The sequence below is a fragment of the Coregonus clupeaformis genome, chromosome 29, assembly GCF_020615455.1.
Source record: "Coregonus clupeaformis isolate EN_2021a chromosome 29, ASM2061545v1, whole genome shotgun sequence".
NCBI classification, from domain to species: Eukaryota; Metazoa; Chordata; class Actinopteri; order Salmoniformes; family Salmonidae; genus Coregonus; species Coregonus clupeaformis.
This window is the reverse complement of record NC_059220.1, coordinates 16,035,746-16,055,405: the sequence shown is the minus strand read 5'-3', so window position 1 is coordinate 16,055,405 and position 19,660 is coordinate 16,035,746. Positions and strand designations below refer to the sequence as shown.

The 19,660-nt window shown below is 43.3% G+C and overlaps 1 protein-coding gene across 7 annotated transcripts in view; it reads right to left on the bottom strand.

Annotated features, from left to right (window-relative positions):
• Nucleotides 1-19,660, bottom strand: part of LOC121544714 (E3 ubiquitin-protein ligase HECTD1) — a 46,496-nt gene that overhangs the window by 23,824 nt on the left and 3,012 nt on the right. For 6 of the 7 annotated variants that reach the window (XM_041854795.2, XM_041854799.2, XM_041854797.2 and 3 more), the window contains exons 3-23: nt 19,289-19,523; nt 17,437-17,664; nt 15,326-15,607; nt 14,559-14,829; nt 14,186-14,262; nt 13,239-13,337; nt 12,872-12,986; nt 12,547-12,721; nt 11,422-11,560; nt 10,902-11,072; nt 10,512-10,734; nt 10,026-10,289; nt 6,417-6,493; nt 5,079-5,213; nt 4,588-4,737; nt 4,277-4,371; nt 4,067-4,172; nt 1,190-1,324; nt 958-1,097; nt 509-832; nt 227-393 (exon numbers count right to left, since the gene is read on the bottom strand). In XM_041854795.2, the coding sequence (XP_041710729.1) occupies nt 227-393; nt 509-832; nt 958-1,097; nt 1,190-1,324; nt 4,067-4,172; nt 4,277-4,371; nt 4,588-4,737; nt 5,079-5,213; nt 6,417-6,493; nt 10,026-10,289; nt 10,512-10,734; nt 10,902-11,072; nt 11,422-11,560; nt 12,547-12,721; nt 12,872-12,986; nt 13,239-13,337; nt 14,186-14,262; nt 14,559-14,829; nt 15,326-15,607; nt 17,437-17,664; nt 19,289-19,523 (3,608 nt within the window). The remainder of the gene's footprint in view (nt 1-226; nt 394-508; nt 833-957; nt 1,098-1,189; nt 1,325-4,066; nt 4,173-4,276; nt 4,372-4,587; nt 4,738-5,078; nt 5,214-6,416; nt 6,494-10,025; nt 10,290-10,511; nt 10,735-10,901; nt 11,073-11,421; nt 11,561-12,546; nt 12,722-12,871; nt 12,987-13,238; nt 13,338-14,185; nt 14,263-14,558; nt 14,830-15,325; nt 15,608-17,436; nt 17,665-19,288; nt 19,524-19,660) is intronic. The other variant, XM_041854796.2, reaches the window with a different exon arrangement.

Sequence of the window (19,660 nt, the reverse complement as noted above, 5' to 3'; positions counted from 1 at the left end):
CTTTGCATCGTTCAAATCTAATGAATAATGACTCATAAACATACTACAACCAGTGTCTCAGCAAAAAGAGTGCTCCACGCACACACACGTTGTTAAAATACTTTCGTGTTTTGAATGTTTCTTGACAGCAGTGGCAAGATCTTAGACCCCCAAAGAGCAAGCAGAAGTGGCAAGGCCAAACCCCCTAGACAGAAGAAACCGAGAGAACCCAGGCGCAGACTCTTACCTAGCTGGTCCTCACACACGCCACTGACGGTGCCGTAGATCTCCAGGCCTGACAGAGACAGGTAGTGGGTCTGCCCGCTGGCATTCTTCCCCATCTGCTTGATGCGGATGTGTCTCCAGCCCTGTTTCTCCTCTTTGGACGGGTCCAGAGGCCAAGTGGCCGTGGACCTTCATGACAGGAGACAAACTCACTGTCAGAATCCACCTTATAGGTTTAGGGTCCTGAGTTCTAACCATAAGCTCCTGGATATAGGCCCTTGTGACTGGGACAAGGCTTACTTACCCTGGCTCGTTGAGGCTGCAGTCCTCCATGTGGTTGTAGAGACTCATCCAGGTCTGGCCGTCTTTGGACACCTGGAACACCCAGTTCCTGAGGGCGGAGCGGCCGTAGCCACGGGCGTGGCGGAGGGTGTAGGCCGAGGGGATGACCCACAGGCCCAGGTCGATGGCGAACCAGGCGTTCTTATCGTCGTTGGTGTGGCAGTTGAGGGCAGAGCTGTCCCGACTCAGGATGTCCTCCAGTCGGCCATAGGGGAGATTACGACCCTCAGAAGAAGTCACTACCACCAGGCCGTAGGCTGCTGGGTTCACCCACTCATAGGCAGTCCTAGAGACAGAGGAAACACACAAGTTTAATACAAGGTTATTTTCTAAATACTTTATTGTATTGTATAATAAGACTTTAGCTTATTATCAGGTCTTTACACATAAAGACGATGGGAGGAGACGTACTTTGCATTGGTGCCAATCCAGTAGACTATTCCGTTCTCGTCAAAATCATGCTGGTGTCTGAATGTGAAGGTCTGTCCCTCTCTTAGCTTCCTGACGAAGATGAATGAGGATCTGTCAAAGTCGTACCACTGCTTGGCCACCTGGGGGAGAGAGGAGATGACTGAGACTGAACATGCTGAATGGACAGATAGAGAGAGAAGATTAAACATGGTTGAGGTAGAGGGGGTGGTACCATCTTGAGGAGGTACTGCTCCAGAGACTCCACGGTGGCCAGGGGCTCCATCTTCAGCATTCGCCCTGTACGGTCAATCAGCGCCGTCTCCCCAGGCGCACGCTCCAGACGGAAACGCAACCTCCTCGTCAGGATCTAAAACACACACACAGGAATTAGTTAGGGATGGGCATTTGACTTTTGACTGTTCGGGTACTCGTAGGATCCCCCCCATATACAGTGGTGAAAAAAAGTATTTAGTCAGCCACCAATTGTGCAAGTTCTCCCACTTAAAAAGATGAGAGAGGCCTGTAATTTTCATCATAGGTACACGTCAACTATGACAGACAAATTGAGAAAAAGAATTCCAGAAAATCACATTGTAGGATTTTTTATGAATATATTTGCAAATTATGGTGGAAAATAAGTATTTGGTCACCTACAAAACAAGCAAGATTTCTGGCTCTCACAGACCTGTAACAACTTCTTTAAGAGGCTCCTATGTCCTCCACTCGTTACCTGTATTAATGGCACCTGTTTGAACTTGTTATCAGTATAAAAAGACACCTGTCCACAACCTCAAACAGTCACACTCCAAACACCACTATGGCCAAGACCAAAGAGCTGTCAAAGGACACCAGAAACAAAATTGTAGACCTGCACCAGGCTGGGAAGACTGAATCTGCAATAGGTAAGCAGCTTGGTTTGAAGAAATCAACTGTGGGAGCAATTATTAGGAAATGGAAGACATACAAGACCACTGATAATCTCCCTCGATCTGGGGCTCCACGCAAGATCTCACCCCGTGGGGTCAAAATGATCACAAGAACGGTGAGCAAAAATCCCAGAACCACACGGGGGGACCTAGTGAATGACCTGCAGAGAGCTGGGACCAAAGTAACAAAGCCTACCATCAGTAACACACTACGCCGCCAGGGACTCAAATCCTGCAGTGCGAGACGTGTCCCCCTGCTTAAGCCAGTACATGTCCAGGCCCGTCTGAAGTTTGCTAGAGTGCATTTGGATGATCCAGAAGAGGATTGGGAGAATGTCATATGGTCAGATGAAACCAAAATATAACTTTTTGGTAAAAACTCAACTCGTCGTGTTTGGAGGACAAAGAATGCTGAGTTGCATCCAAAGAACACCATACCTACTGTGAAGCATGGGGGTGGAAACATCATGCTTTGGGGCTGTTTTTCTGCAAAGGGACCAGGACGACTGATTCGTAAAGGAAAGAATGAATGGGGCCATGTATCGTGAGATTTTGAGTGAAAACCTCCTTCCATCAGCAAGGGCATTGAAGATGAAATGTGGCTGGGTCTTTCAGCATGACAATGATCCCAAACACACCACCCGGCAACGAAGGAGTGGCTTCGTAAGAAGCATTTCAAGGTCCTGGAGTGGCCTAGCCAGTCTCCAGATCTCAACCCCATAGAAAATCTTTGGAGGGAGTTGAAAGTCCGTGTTGCCCAGCGACAGCCCCAAAACATCACTGCTCTAGAGGAGATCTGCATGGAGGAATGGGCCAAAATACCAGCAACAGTGTGTGAAAACCTTGTGAAGACTTACAGAAAACATTTGACCTGTGTCATTGCCAACAAAGGGTATATAACAAAGTATTGAGAAACTTTTGTTATTGACCAAATACTTATTTTCCACCATAATTTGCAAATAAATTCATTAAAAATCCTACAATGTGATTTTCTGGATTTTTTTTCCTCATTTTGTCTGTCATAGTTGACGTGTACCTATGATGAAAATTACAGGCCTCTCTCATCTTTTTAAGTGGGAGAACTTGCACAATTGGTGGCTGACTAAATACTTTTTTCCCCCACTGTATATATTCAGTCAATAAAAAAAAACAAGTGCAATTTAAGATACATTTATTGAAACCGTAATATCAACTGGTTATATTATATTGTGGAACACAATCTTCAAAAAGGTAGTAACACCTCAGCAGTGGCGCTTGCTTGTAGAAGCCTGTGGCTGTGCAACGGTATAGCATTGTTTTGTTAATTTAGCAGACAAGACGCTCTTATTTACTAAGCCCTTATCACAGTCAAGACACGCCTATTTAATAGTAAAATAAAAGCTGGTAATATAACAGAATAAAATACAACAGAATAGTGCGAAGTGATTCGCATCTCGCGTCAAAGAGTGATAATTTGAAACAGTGCTCAATTTGTTAGGATTACAAACCAAAATCTGTCTTTTCAATATACAGATGTTCAATCTTAGTTTATTATGCCTGTTCCTTGGAATTTTCTAAATGGATTAACAATTCTACATTGAACACTGCATGGATATGAATTATGGCCAGGACATCTGTTTGGTTAGCTTAATGGTCAGCTTAATGATTCTGATGAAAATACACTATGTCTTTATCAAACTAATGTTTTAGCATATTTTCAGTGTGGAACCTGTCTATATTTAGGGGGATTATAGCCTAGGCTAACCAATTCTAAATGCCACTAGCAGTTCGCAAAGTAGGGTCGTCACTAACGTTAGTTACCACAGACACAATGTCATAAACCCTGCCTGTTTTTACAAAATCTGATTTTAAACCTAACCTTAACCACACTTAACCTTAAATTAAAACCAAAAAGCTTATTTTTGTTTTGATTATTTGACAATTTTGACTGTGGCAACTGCAAAGTAGCCTAAGCGGAAAATGATGCAATTATTCCAAAACTGCCAAATAGATAAACCAAATAGTTTTACAGTATAAAAAAAAAAAAAAGTGATCTCTGGTTAAAGATTGAGTTTTGATGTCAGTTCGAGTACTCAATTACTCATGCCCATCCCTAGAATTAGTTTTACAGGTCACTGGAACAAACAAAAACAACTGTCCCCCACCACTATACTACTGAGAGGTGTGGTGGAGGAGAGACTCACCTGCAGGTTATAGGTGGAGCCTGGGGTGTCATACAGGTGCAGAGGTAACCTCTCAATGGACTCCAGGACTGCTAGTAGTTTGCGGATTAAGGCAACTGCGGGTCGGCTGAATGAATGGGAAAAACCAGGTGAGCCACTGGCAGATGTTTTTTTTTTTTACTACAATACATTAATTCAAATAATTAATTATATAAAAGTCAGAATTATTACCTTTCATCATCTTCGTTTTCACTGAATGCGGTTTTAAATACATTTATTCTTTCCATTAATGGTTTACAATCATGTTTCATGTCAAGTTCCACACTCTGAAAAAGACAAAAACATTAATTGAGCAGGAGTTGGACTAATCACACAAAATATTCAGATTCAGAAAGCTTTATTGTCCCAACATTGAGGAAGTTAGTTACCCAGACAGTGTTGAGAAAAAGGCTTAGAAAGGAAGAGAACTCTGCAGCCCAGATGGCACCGTATTCCTGTATACAGTACTACCCTGTACACCTCATCCATCCCATCCTACTTACATTATTAAGAACTGTAAAAAGTGCTTGCACTAGGCCACTGCTGCACATTTCATAGGGGGAGATGGTGTTCTCATCCTTGAGAACCACAATCAAGTTTTCCAGAGCCGTCTTCATCAAGTCTCTCCATGTGTTCTCTCCCTCGATACACTGCTACAGAAACAAAACACATTTAACTTTCACAGCGTCAAACCTGTAGCCTACAGCTTCAGACAGCACAAACAAGAGAACAAAAAAACTCCATATCAGAGTGAGTCAATAATGAGGGGAAGTCATTCAAAATATCTACTTTGTTTTTTATGAATGTACCGATTTTACTGTAAATTGCATTGAGGTGCACTTTCCATAAAGTGTAAGTAGACATGAGTTTATGTCAATGTGTGTTGTGTGAGTGCTCCAGGGCGATTCCCCCACCTACCCGTCTGCTGGTAATCATAATGTTATCCGACTCTGACATACATTTAGGTTAGAGTTCATGTACTTTTGTTACCTACCTGTCTGTTGGTATGCAGCTCCCAAGCAGACTCCAGCTGGGTGGCGATGTTCCTCAGGGTGACCACCACCCCTCTGGGCATGCTCTCTACCGCCTTGAAGTGGTCATCATACAGGTCTCTGGCCATGGTCTTCACCTGCATTTGACGTTTTAGCTGTTTAGCAGACGCTCGTATCCAGAGCCACTTACAAATCAGTACATTCAACTAAGGTAGGTAACACAACCACACATCACAACATAGGAACAGACAAGGAGGGGCTCTAGGCTCACTGGGTGTTAAGGAAAGCGTGAGGGATAACTAGCATAAAACCTGCTGTTAGGCTTGGGCGGTACACCGGGTATTTGGAAATAGCCAAGGGATGGTTTTCCAATACCGTTTAAACTATTTATTTGAAGTTTTGTTATTTACAAATTGGAATATTTGCAGCTACTTTTTAAGTAAATACCTGCAGTCAACTTGTGAAATATGATAAAGAAGATTGTGTTCTTCATTTCACCTGTCAGATAAATGTTTCATTATGAAACTTACCGGTAGTAGTACCCAGTCCCGTGGTGTTTGTTTACAAGCACACAATGACGAGAGACCGCAGCCTTATGAGTCACTCACTGTTGTTCAGCACAAGTCAGGTGATCTAGTTACAGTATGGAATTCACAACTAAATGTTTGCCAGCTAGATATCTTATAACTATTAAGTGAACTGTCTAAAATGTGCCAAATGCTCTGTAGTTGTACATTTGGTTCGCTAATGTAGTAGCTACTTACCTATCTAGCTAAGTGGTTAGCTTCTTCCAAAATATGTCTAATATTAGTTTTGTGCGTGCAGTAAACTGGGAGCAGCATTTTTGAGTTACTTGTAATAACTTCATGAGCTGGGATGTCTGTCCTGAAAATAGTTTAGGTCAGAGACTGTATAAAATGTTCACAATGCGCTCGTTAGCATTCTCTATGGGATTTTACATGTAATTGTTAGCATTGCTAACCTTCGGATTACAAAGGCTCAGTGGAGTTTGAAAATAACGCCCCCTATGTTCAGTGTCGGTATCACCGAAGATCCCTGCACGGAACAAGGCCGGTGTAAAGGTATGACAATCTGGATACCGCCCAAGCCTACCTGCTGTTTATTAAACAGAAGAATGATGTGACGGCTAAACTAGATGGATAATATGTCATGTGTTCTAAAGCAACAAAAAAAAAAACTGTGTCCCTGTGACAATAGACAAAGTAATCTTCTAAATTCAGGAAGGAGGAAGCTGGCTTAAAAAAATCTAATAAAAAAAAACAACCTGTGAAAACACTGAACAGCAGACGGACTTCACTGCTAGAAAACAAAACATCCACCTTTTGTTTTGTTTTCTCCAATTTGGATTTGAGCTTTCTTCCCCTCTTTCCAGTCCAGCCAGTCACAAATTCTGACCCTGTACAACACAACACAAACAGAGAAGAAAAACTATAAGACAATCCCCATCAAATGCAGGCCATCACCACATCATTCTAGTAGAGGATAACTTTACATTTTTCTTTACACACACATATACACATACAATACATGACCAAAAGTATGTGGACACCTGCTCATCGAACATCTCTTTCCAAAATCATGGGCATTAATATGGAGTTGGTCCCCCCTTTGCTGCTATAACAGCTGCCACTCTTCTAGGAAGGCTTTCCACTAGATGTTGGAACATTGCTGCGGGGACTGATGTCGGGGCGATTAGGCCTGGCTCGCAGTCGGCATTCCAATTAATCCCAAAGACTTTCGATTGGGTTGAGGTCAGGGCTCTGTGCAGGCAGTTCTTCCACACCGATCGACAAACCATTTCTGTATGGACCTCGCTTTGTGCACGGGGGTATTGTCATGCTGAAACAGGAAAGGGCCTTCCCCAAACTGTTGCCTCAAAGTTGGAAGCACAAAATCGTCTAGAATGTCATTGTATGCTGTAGCGTTAAGATTTCCCTTCACTGGAACTAAAGGGGCCTAGCCCAAACCATGAAAAACAGCCCCAGACCATTATTCCTCCTCCACCAAACTTTACAGTTTGCACTATGCATTCGGGCAGGTAGCGTTCTCCTGGCATCCGCCAAACCCAGATTAGTCCGTCGGACTACCAGATGGTGAAGCATGATTCATCACTCCAGAGAACGCGTTTCCACTGCTCCGGAGTCCAATGGCGGTGAGCTTACACCACTCCAGCCGATGCTTGGCATTGTGCATGGTGATCTTAGGCTTGTGTGCGGCTGCTCGGCCATGGAAACTCATTTCATGAAGCTCCCGACGAACAGTTCTAGTGCTGACGTTGCTTCCAGAGGCAGTTTGGAACTCGGTAGTGAGTGTTGCATCCGAGGACAGACGATTTTTACACACTACAGCACTCGGCAGTCCCATTCTGTGAGAAGAAAAAACTCAGCCATATCAGTGAGTCAATAATGAGGGGAAGTGACCTACCACTTCGCGGATGAACAATTGTTGCTCCTAGACGTTTCCACTTCACAACAGCAGCACTTATAGCTGACCGGGGAAGCTCTAGCACGGCAGAAATGTGATAAACTGGAAAGGTGCCTATGACAGTGCCACGTTGAAAGTCACTGAGCTCTTCAGTAAGGCCATTCTACTGCCAATGTTTGTCTATGCAGATTGCATGGCTGTGTGCTGGATTTTAGACACCTGTCAGCAACGGGTGTGGCTGAAATAGCCAAATCCAATCATTTGAAGGAGTTTCCACATATTTTTTTTATTTATAATAATAATAATAATAATAATAATAATAATAATAATAATAATAATAAGCCATTTAGCAGACGCTTTTATCCAAAGCGACTTACAGTCATGCGTGCATACATTTTTGTGTATGGGTGGTCCCGGGGATCGAACCCACTACCTTGGCGTTACAAGCGCCGTGCTCTACCAGCTGAGCTACAGAGGACCACATATTTATAGTCCATCTCAGGGTTTTCGTTAGTCGGTAATAGCCGGCTTTTAGCCACAATTGTTTTTGAAAAGCCGATGAATAAAAAATTGCCACCGGCCATTTGTCCGGGAATAGAAAACAAATCCCATTGAGAAAATGCTTTTTAGCCTATTCATTGATGGAAAATCCAGTTGCTGTAAATACATTTGACCGATCATGCTTATTGGTCTTTGGGTTAATTTGCATAATTTAGTGGAATTAAATTGCCGGGTGTATATTCGTTATGGATCTTGTAAATTTTGGGGCCATGATTTAAAAAATCCTACTCTTTTTCTTTCTCAACTGATAATTGAAGTGCACTTCCCATTCGCTATTCAAATGCTTAAGCGCGCTACACAACACATTGCAATGAGCTGGAGGCAGTACGCATTTTGAAAACATATGGCTACTTAATTGTTTGAAACCAGAACGTTTCACTACATATTATGAGGAATGTTTTACCTTTCTTCAAAGTAGCCTAGGCAAAACCCAACCATATCCGTGGAGCAGTGGAGGCTCCTCAGAGGTGGAAGGGGAGGACAATCCTCAGTGATTATTTATTTTTTAACAGTGAAACATAAAAAAAGGTTATCCTTTTTAGATAAAACTATACTATGTTCACGTCACCAAATAATTGATTAAAACACTGTTTTGCAATGAAGGTCTAAAGTAGCCACAACAGCACTCTGTAGGGTAGCACCATGGTGTAGACGGAGAACAGCTAGCTTCCGTCCTCCTCTGGGTACATTGACTTCAATACAAAACCTAAAAGGCTCATGGTTTTCACCCCCTTCCATAGACTAACACAGTAATTATGACAACTTCCGGAGGACGTCCTTCCAACCTTTCAGAGCTCTTGCAGCATGAACTGACATGTTGTCCATCCAATGAATCTAGTAATGAAAGCATAAGCTAGCTAGCACTGCAGTGCATAAAATGTGGTTAGTAGTTGACTCAGAGAAAGACAATAGATGAAAAGTCAAAAATGAAGGAGAAGCAAGAGAGATATTTAGTCATTTATTTTTACTTAGCTAGCAAATGCAGCTAGCTAGTTTAGTCTACTCAAACATAGGGATGCCATGTTAGCTAGCTGGCTATGACAATCCAACACAACACTGGATCTCTTCCAAGTCAAGGTAAGCTTTTGGTTTTACTAATTTATTGCCACCGGGGCCTGCCGGAGTAACTGCTAAACTGCTTACTGACTGTACACAGTACTGCATGATTGTAGCGGCCAAGAGTGTGCAAAGCTGTCATCAAGGCAAAGGGTGGCTATTTGAAGAATGTTAAATATAAAATATATTTATTTGTTTATTGGTTACTGCATGATTCCATATGTGTTATTTCATAGTTGATGTCTTCACTATTATTCTACACTGTAAAAAACAGTACAAATAAAGAAAAACCCTTGAATGAGTAGGTGTCCAAACTTTTGACTGGTAGTGTATATTAGCTTAAATTATGACTATCCAATCTACTAATCACGAATAGTAGGCTATTTTACATAAGTCCGCAAATGTGATGATGCATGGAATGCTTTATTATAAAGATGCAAGGTGAAAATATGCTTCCCCAAACATGAAACTCACACGCCACCTATGTATAGGCTAGTGATTTTGCTGTTCATTACTCTAGAAAAGTAAATGTGGACAGTTATTCTAACATCTTCAAAGTGCGCGGTAAGGACACACGTCATTGCATCCTCGACTTGTATGTTCTGTTAAAATGAATTACCATAATCTAAAATCAGATTTTTGTCATTCTGAGCACTGTGGGTGGACGCCCTAATCAGGTTATGGTACATTTCTCAAATGTCCGGTAAATTAAAATGCTGCTGGTCAAATGTCCGGTGCCACATTTTCATAACGGAAACCCTGAGATGAGATGTATAAATAAATGAGAGAGAGATTAATCTATAAACGATTTAGGCACATTTAACTACAGAATTAAATACAACATGAATTATAATGATCTATATGCACTGAAGTTCAAACTAACTGACCTAGTGATGTTTCAGCGGTGAAGGAGTGCTTGGTGCCCCTGTTGGACTCGAACACGAAGCCGGGCAGGTCCTCCTTGAGGATGGTGGCCTGCTGTCCGTCAGAGTTGTGGATGGCGATCTCTCCCTCCTTCAGGCAGGTCAGGGACCAGTTCCCCACCGTCAGCTTGGTGGGACCCATTGCAGACAGGATGGGCTGGCTGGCTGTCACAGGCTTCACCTGGCTCCGGGCACGCTGCAGCTTCTCCAGAAACTCACTACGACTTTCTGGGTAGGTAGTACATTAGAGGAATTGGAACAGTTTGATGTTGGTTGTGCTATCACCATTATAATACGGTTATTCACTTGTTACAACTGCATGTACATGAGTGGAAGGAGCTCATTCTGGCCTTAATTCTGATAAGAGATGGAGAGGAATAGGTAACTAGTTGAGGGAAGTTCAAGTCATAACATACCAGGTCAATTGAGAAGGTATGTAGCTAGGTCTACCTGAGCTGTCGGAGCCTCCCTCGGGGCTGCCGCTGGAGTACATTGTGGCCAGCTTGCCATCCAGGATGAAGCGGAACCATCCGTTGGAGCCGTTGGAGAGCTCCAAGGCTGCAGCGTCACTCCAGATGTACAGGCAGTCCCTCCCCCTGATAATGGACCAGTCACGCCAGTGGTAGGGCTTCCCCTGCTGCACCTCTTTGGCATCCTCCTGTGGCTCATCCTCCTGGTGAATCAAGAGACATTTACATCTTGTAGCAGACGCTCTCATCCAGAGATTACAAAATATATTTAAATAATACATTTTCTTTGCGGAACGCTTTTTATTACACACAGAAATCACAAAGCTCTATCAGTGCATATTTGGACTGCATTAGGGCGTTCTTATCACACCTTCTCTGGTTTGGACACCTCCTCGTTCTCATCGTCTGAGGTGGGTCCAGCCAGAGTGGACACCTTGTTGATGACGCCCAGTCTAGCCAGCTGGTCCAGGAAGACGTCTCCTCCCTTGTCCACCAGGTCTCTGATGATCTGCAGCGCCAGCAGGTGACCGTCATCATCGTCCTGTACAGGAAGAGACACCACATTTAACTTAGCCTGTGGATGACTAGAAAGCTGGTGCAACTACATTTATTTTTAACAGGCATTAGGTTATTGGTGGACGTTGTTAACAGTGGAGGATCACACACACACACACACACACACACACGAGTGCGTACACCTCCTGATCGAGCACAGTGGAACACACACATACACAAAGAGATGGATGTTATGTAGTGCCGTACCTCCTGATCCAGCACGGTGGAACACACACATACACAAAGAGATGGATGTTATGTAGTGCCGTACCTCCTGATCCAGCACGGTGGAACACACACATACACAAAGAGATGGATGTTATGTAGTGCCATACCTCCTGATCCAGCACGGTGGCGGTGATCTCCACTAGCACGGTGGGCAGGTTGTGACCGGCATCAGAGTCACACACCTCCTTCAGCAGCACTTCACAGCTGTAGTGGATCATCTTCCTGATCAGAGCCAGGCTAGCTTTCCTGTAAGGGACAGAGGGAAGACGTGGAAATACTTTTTCCCCCCACTGTATGTGCGATATTTCTATGCTTTCCGTTCTTTTGCTTTAGGTTTTGTACACCAGCTTCAAACAGATGAAACTACAATATTTTTGGTTATTGAAAATATATTTTACTGCGGTTTAGATGGTACAATTATTCTCTGAACGATACACTGAGTGCTTGTTTTGTCACATAAACTGAAATTAGGCAAACTATTAGAATTCTAGCAACCAGGAAATGGCGGAGCGATTTCTGCATATTGCACCTTTAATGCAGGGGTTTCCAAACTTTTTTGGCCGGCTACCCCATTTTGATATTTAAATTTTTTTGAGACCCAACATTAATTTGGGCTATGACAGTTTATTTACAAATCAGTCTGACAGTATTTTTGAAAGTATTTCAATCTGAAGACAGTATGGTTTGAAGTGACTGAAATGCATCAGAAAGGTATTGGGAACTTCAGAAGATCATCAGGCAATAATGTTGTATGATCTTCTGTGTAGAAAATAAACTTATCGTTGATGATTCTCCCCCCCAGTCTAATTTAGTGCCTGGTCTTGTCCACTCGGTTCTAATGGCCCACTATATGTGGGTATAGTAGAGGGAAACAGTATGTACGCACGTGTTCCTGAGAGTCCTACAGTATCTTTCAGTGATGGGGTCATCATATTTTGTAGCTTAAACCATTCAAAAGATAGAGCCACATTTATAGTAAGAATAAATAATTACAACCGCATCTAGCGGCTACCAGAAGTTACTTGCGTAACCTCGGTTCTATGAACCAAGCGCTAATTTTCTCTCACGACCCCCTTTTCAAATCACACAACACATAGTTTGGGAAACCCTGTGTTAATGGATTTGTATATGTCCCTATTCAAATAAAAATGCATTCAGGACCTCAGTAATATATACATCTCTGTGAGCTTAGACAAAGGTCCTTTGGTCAAGTGATTCAAAGTTGTGTTTACCTAATAGAAGGTAGCATGGTTTGCTGAAAGGTTTGTGCAAATACTGGTAGCAGCCTCTTCAGGTAGATGGGGGCCATCTCAGGGTCTCCTTTAGGTTCACTAGCCTCCTCCTCCTCTTTGTTCACATCTTTCTTCTTCTTGTCCTCTCCTTTGTTAACGGGGCACATCCAGTCTCCTTCAGAACAGGAGAGAAGAGAACACAACAAGTTGTCAAATAACCACTGTCCTTCTTTATTCTCTGATGATGGGCATGAGCCACTGACGACCAAAGCTTTTCATGGAAGTCAGTCGGCAGCACAGCTGTTAATATATTGTTATAACTCACCAGGAGACTGGAGGATGGCTACAACCTCACTGTGGCCACGCTCCCTTGCTTTGTCCAGGGGGGTTTTCCCATCTTCATCTCTGAGGTCAGGGTTGGCTCCATGTCGCAGTAGAGTCTATCGACACAGAGGAAAATGATGCTTACTAGGGGAACATACATAGGTCTGCCTGCATTTCCAAACAACATATACAGGAGGAGGATAGTGTGCACACGCAAAAACGTTTTTTTTCTATTAATTGAAATCAATATATAAACCAGGGCCCAACAGTCCAGCTGCTGGGCCTTTGTCAAGGGATGTTGGTAGAAAAAAACAGCAGTTAGAGCGTTAGAAGAGATTTCCTCTAAAGGTTAAAGAGACCATAACTACCTTTGCTACTTGAGGCCGTCCAAAACAGGCAGCGTAGTGGAGGGAGGAGGACCTCTGACCTCTGTTGACATCAGCACCTCTTTCACACAGGAACTCAACCTGGGACATCAACCACAACAAACAGGGGTTATTCAACAGGGTCCTGATAATTAAGGCACGCAAAGAACAACCTTTTACAACATTTTGGAACAGCAGGTTTGTTATTGGACTCTCCTTGTTTCAGTCCATTTTCTTCTGTTTGGTGCCTAATGAATACAACGTAACAGACCTGTGTGGTGGTCTGGCTTCGAGGTGACAAACAAGACATTATTCAACCAAACTCTAGTAATCCGTCTGCATTAGGCCAGATTATGCATACACAGCATTCATTCAGGTGTGTGCTGCTGCTTGTTGCTATGGACACCTATTGACAGAACCTTGAGCCCTTCCTGAGAACGTTCTTGCAGCATAACAGGGAAGAGATGCTGTCCTTAAAGTGATACTTTGGGATTTTGTCAAACTACCCTTTATCTACCAGAGTCAGATGAAGTCATGGATACCATTTGTATGTCTCTGTGTCCAGTATGAGAGATGAGAGATAGTTTAGTATAGGTATATGGGTATGCTAGCAGATACCAATAGACTTCCAGTCACTACGCTAACGCTAGTAAGCAATTATGCTAGCGCTAGTTAGCAACTTCCTTCAACTGCGCGCAGAGACATAAAAATGGTATCCACAAGTTCATCAGACTATGGGGAAGTAGATAAAGGGACTCATTGCCAAAATCCCGAAGTATCCCTTTAATTTCTCTGGCACAATGAACCATTCTGTTCTGTTCCAGCACTTAATGGTCACCATAATGTACTGGGTAATCATGTTGTTGTTACAAGGCTGAAAAAACTATTACAATTGCCCTGTAAAGAGATGGAGGGATACGAGACTCAGTCTAAAATAGCTAACATCTTACCATTTCCTGTGTGCCAAACGCAGAGGCCCAGTTCAAAAGAGTCTGCCCGACATCATCCATGAAATTCACTTCAAAGGCTGCAACATAGGAACAATTTTCAGGAATTGAATAAGCGTGCTCAATAACAGCTGATACTTGATCATAAACTTGACATATTTACCATTATGCAAACAAACGGCTGAAATGAATTAGGGAAAAAATAAGGCACCATTACACCAGATTGGACAAACTTCCTCTGCCACATCACTAAACTACCTCCAGACAGACCAACAGACAGAAAAACCACATGGCATAGGATATATCTGGGTCCCAAATGGTACCCTATTCCATTTAAAGTGCATTACTGTTGACCCGATATTATCCATCCACCCACCTCCGGTGTCGATGGCGTCGATGAGAGCGTCTGTGTCTTTGCTGCGGATACAGTCGATGAGCTGTCGGTGGGAGCGCTCCCCGGAGCTGTCCAGCCGTCGCAGGCCCGGGATGCGTCCTGTTGAGCCAGCGGTGGATTTGGGCAGAGCCTTGCGGCCCTCGAACAGCAGCACAAGCAGCAGGTCCACCAGACGCATGGTGTCCAGGACACAGCGCTCGTCCCCCTGCAGGGCACTCTCCATGGAGTCAGGCAGCGCAGAGCGCAGCAGATCCTATACACACAGGAAATACACAGGGAGGAGGCAAAAGAAAAACACAGCTTCTATGATTATCCCATTATTCTCTTATACTAGTCCTATTGTCACTTCAGAATAGCTCTCATTACAATACAGCTCTCTTCACTAATATATTCGGAAATTAGATCCTTTCAACGTTTATTTTTTATTACTGTTAGCTTTCAAGATATTGCAGTTCATACATTAACATTCTGTGCCAATAAAATTGCTATGGAATAAATGATAAATCCTTACTGATACAGAAGTGTGTCCCAGATACAGCCACCAAAAATCTAACTGCAATAATTTGACAAGAAGGCTGAGGACATAAAATAAAAGCCATCTAATAAAACTTCTCTCAGGGAGTAGTCCCTTTGAGATATGGGCTGGTCCTTAAAGACTCACATTCAGAAAGGTATTTTGTACCAACAATTGGCAATTTGATTTGTAACTGTATTTTATTTTTACAAGACCAAATGTAAAATGTCCTTACATGGGTGACGAGGGGAGAGCCTCTGCACAGCGTGGACAGCAGGCTAACGATGGTAGACACCTGGTTGGAGAGTTTGGAGTCGGCGGCGGTGGGTTGGGCCCCAGTGGAGGTCCGGCCTGGCTTACAGGTGGAGGAGGGGCCGGAGACCGTGCCCCCTGCCGCCGCCATCCGGGACAGCAGCTCCTCTGTCAGACCGTGCTTGGCCAGTGGCGCGGGGTCCACCCCTCGACGGGTGAAGCGGTCCGCCAGGGAGGCGAAGCAGCGCAGAGCACCGTCAGACACCTGTCGATCAATGGATTGCATTTTCATCAATAACAATGCAATCATTTGCAACCAGACCTTTAAGCTGAAAATTGATTAATTGGATTTACAGTGGGGGAAAAAAAGTATTTAGTCAGCCACCAATTGTGCAAGTTCTCCCACTTAAAAAGATGAGAGAGGCCTGTAATTTTCATCATAGGTACACGTCAACTATGACAGACAAATTGAGAAAAGAAAATCCTGAAAATCACATTGTAGGATTTTTTATGAATTTATTTGCAAATTATGGTGGAAAATAAGTATTTGGTCACCTACAAACAAGCAAGATTTCTGGCTCTCACAGACCTGTAACTTCTTCTTTAAGAGGCTCCTCTGTCCTCCACTCGTTACCTGTATTAATGGCACCTGTTTGAACTTGTTATCAGTATAAAAGACACCTGTCCACAACCTCAAACAGTCACACTCCAAACTCCACTATGGCCAAGACCAAAGAGCTGTCAAAGGACACCAGAAACAAAATTGTAGACCTGCACCAGGCTGGGAAGACTGAATCTAAAATAGGTAAGCAGCTTGGTTTGAAAAAAAATCAACTGTGGGAGCAATTATTAGGAAATGGAAGACATACAAGACCACTGATAATCTCCCTCGATCTGGGGCTCCACGCAAGATCTCACCCCGTGGGGTCAAAATGATCACAAGAATGGTGAGCAAAAATCCCAGAACCACACAGGGGGACCTAGTGAATGACCTGCAGAGAGCTGGGACCAAAGTAACAAAGCCTACCATCAGTAACACACTACGCCGCCAGGGACTCAAATCCTGCAGTGCAAGACGTGTCCCCCTGCTTAAGCCAGTACATGTCCAGGCCCGTCTGAAGTTTGCTAGAGTGCATTTGGATGATCCAGAAGAGGATTGGGAGAATGTCATATGGTCAGATGAAACCAAAATATAACTTTTTGGTAAAAACTCAACTCGTCGTGTTTGGAGGACAAAGAATGCTGAGTTGCATCCAAAGAACACCATACCTACTGTGAAGCATGGGGGTGGAAACATCATGCTTTGGGGCTGTTTTTCTGCAAAGGGACAAGGACGACTGATCCGTGTAAAGGAAAGAATGAATGGGGCCATGTATCATGAGATTTTGAGTGAAAACCTCCTTCCATCAGCAAGGGCATTGAAGATGAAACGTGGCTGGGTCTTTCAGCGTGACAATGATCCCAAACACACCGCCCGGGCAACGAAGGAGTGGCTTCGTGAAGAAGCATTTCAAGGTCCTGGAGTGGCCTAGCCAGTCTCCAGATCTCAACCCCATAGAAAATCTTTGGAGGGAGTTGAAAGTCTGTGTTGCCCAGCGACAGCCCCAAAACATCACTGCTCTAGAAGAGATCTGCATGGAGGAATGGGCCAAAATACCAGCAACAGTGTGTGAAGACTTACAGAAAACGCTTTGACCTGTGTCATTGCCAACAAAGGGTATATAACAAAGTATTGAGAAACTTTTGTTATTGACCAAATACTTATTTTCCACCATAATTTGCAAATAAATTCATTAAAAATCCTACAATGTGATTTTCTGGATTTTTTTTTCTCATTTTGTCTGTCATAGTTGACGTGTACCTATGATGAAAATTACAGGCCTCTCTCATCTTTTTAAGTGGGAGAACTTGCACAATTGGTGGCTGACTAAATACTTTTTTCCCCCACTGTATATACCACTTTTCCAGTAGCTCAAAGCACTTTACACAGAAATGGGGAAAACTCATTAATCCACCACCAATGTGCATGGATGACCGCCCCCCCACCCACCCACCAACCAACCACGATGACCCCTGAGTGGGTGTCCCATTCACCTGGTGGTCTTCGTGTTTGAGCAGGCTGGAGAGGGACTCCACGCAGGTCTCCAGAGAGGCGTCTTGGGGCTCCATCTTGCTGCACAGGCGAGACACCACAGACATGGCAGAGTGCAGGGTGTCCTTATGGACCAGATGACCGCTGTCCCGGATGAAGCTCAGCACGCAGTTCAGACCCCCAGCCTCAAACACTGCTCCAGACTCCCTGGTACAGATCAGCTCCAGCACCTGACAAATGACACCACAAATACAAGTCAGCAGAAGAATACATTCATTATTTATGATGTGCGGTCCATCTCTTTTACTATGGACTTTACAATGAGGACTCTGCACCTGACTACTTTTGAGTATGAGCATGTTCTGTAATATTCTACCACATACGTAAAACCCTTCCTAAACCAGATATTTGTTGTGTACACTAACAAAGAGGAAATATGACCTACATATTCAAGACCTAATTTGAATAAACTCCTCATATGCATCTTGTGATTTGAATAAAAACGTCTCAAGTAAAGAGAGAACGTTCTCTTGCAGGGCCTAAAATTGATATTTTCTTCCACCAGCCACTGTGGCAGGTAGATGAAAAAAATCTACCAGCCAAAATCATTTTCTGTCATAATTACATAAAAGAACTGATGACCATGTTTTGTAATGTTTCTAAAACAAGAAATGTATTAGTAAGAAGTAATGTGGTATATTGCTACATTTAATTTCATATTTTATTTTAACCAAAATATCAGATGAGACAAAATGTTCAGCTGTCCCTTTAAGGGTGGGATTTTACAGTGGTAACGGGCCACTGGAGTAATGTCAGGTGTGTCTGTGTGTGAGATTTGGGATGTGACTAGTAGTAGACAGTGGCTGCAATCAGCGACCTTTCGGTTACTGGCACAACGCTCTTAACCACTAAGCTACCTGCCGCCCATACCTTAAAATGTCCCTTGCCCAAGCGAGGGAGAGTGATGATCGGAGAGGCAACGTCCTTGATGGAAATCTTGAAATTGAGCTTAAAAACAACCAACCTAAAGCTATTCATGTATCTTGCAAGCTAACGTAGCTAGCTTACCCATAGCTGGCTAGCTAGTTTTATAGTTTGGTCATTTATTCCAATACATTTCAGAATTCCAAGAAATATCTTTATGAAGCTAACTGGGTTTTATAGGCTCCTCAGAACGAGACTAAGCCAATTTGCCAACGCTAAAATCAATGTCATCTATCAATTTTTTTTTAGCAAGCTAGCAACATTATTTTGTCTCACATGCCGAAAATGCAGCCATGTTGATTTAATGACACGTCGTGGCCACCAGCGTTTGACACTTGACTACAGTTTGCATTGAATTGTGGGTCATGAGTAAATTAGACCAACTTTTATCAGTGCTTCATTCACAGCGCACAAAGCTGTTGCTGCGCGAGGTGGGATGTAGGATTCGTATTTCTTGGTGTCATACTTGACTTTTGACTATTTTTTTATTCACCAATGCAAATGTAATGCTCTTGCTGTAGAGCCCTGCAAATTGACCACCCGCCAACGTGACTAGTGAAGTCTGTAAAATGTAATACTTCCCCCCAAAAAAACAAATCCTCCTCCAAATATGGTATTTTACAGTTAATACCGTCAATGGCACTAAATATAAATATACCCGCATTTGGCGGGTGTTAATTTTATGCACTGTTTATGCCCTGAAGCAAAGAGTCGATCACATAAAAAAGGCAAAGGAATTGTTTTTATGAAGTAGAACAAAAAAATAAATAATCCCCACACTGGTGTAATGCTCCCAAAGTGTTTAATAGGAGAATGTTTCAAGCCCAAATTGGGTCTTCGTCAGGACGATTTTTCTAAATAAAAGTGTACCTTGACACACTGCTCGGCCAGGTCTCTGCTGGTCCTGTTGTTGAGCTCCACCACCACTAGGCGGTTACACAGAGCCTTGATGGCCCCGTCCACGCCCACGATCCTGCGGGTGCACTCAGCCGACACGTCCAAGTAGTATGTAATGGCGCGGGCAGTCACCTCCAGCACGTTGTCCGGCGCGCTCTCGTCCAAGAAGATCTTACACAGGGCCGGGAGGAAGGTGCGTGGGGGACACCTGGAGGACATATATAACCTTTATTTATACAGGTTATTCTCATTGAGATAAAATCTATTTTGCAAGAGAGGACTAGCTATATAAACATCTGTGCACGGCTCAACAGTAACTACATAAAAAGGATTGTGCCATCATTA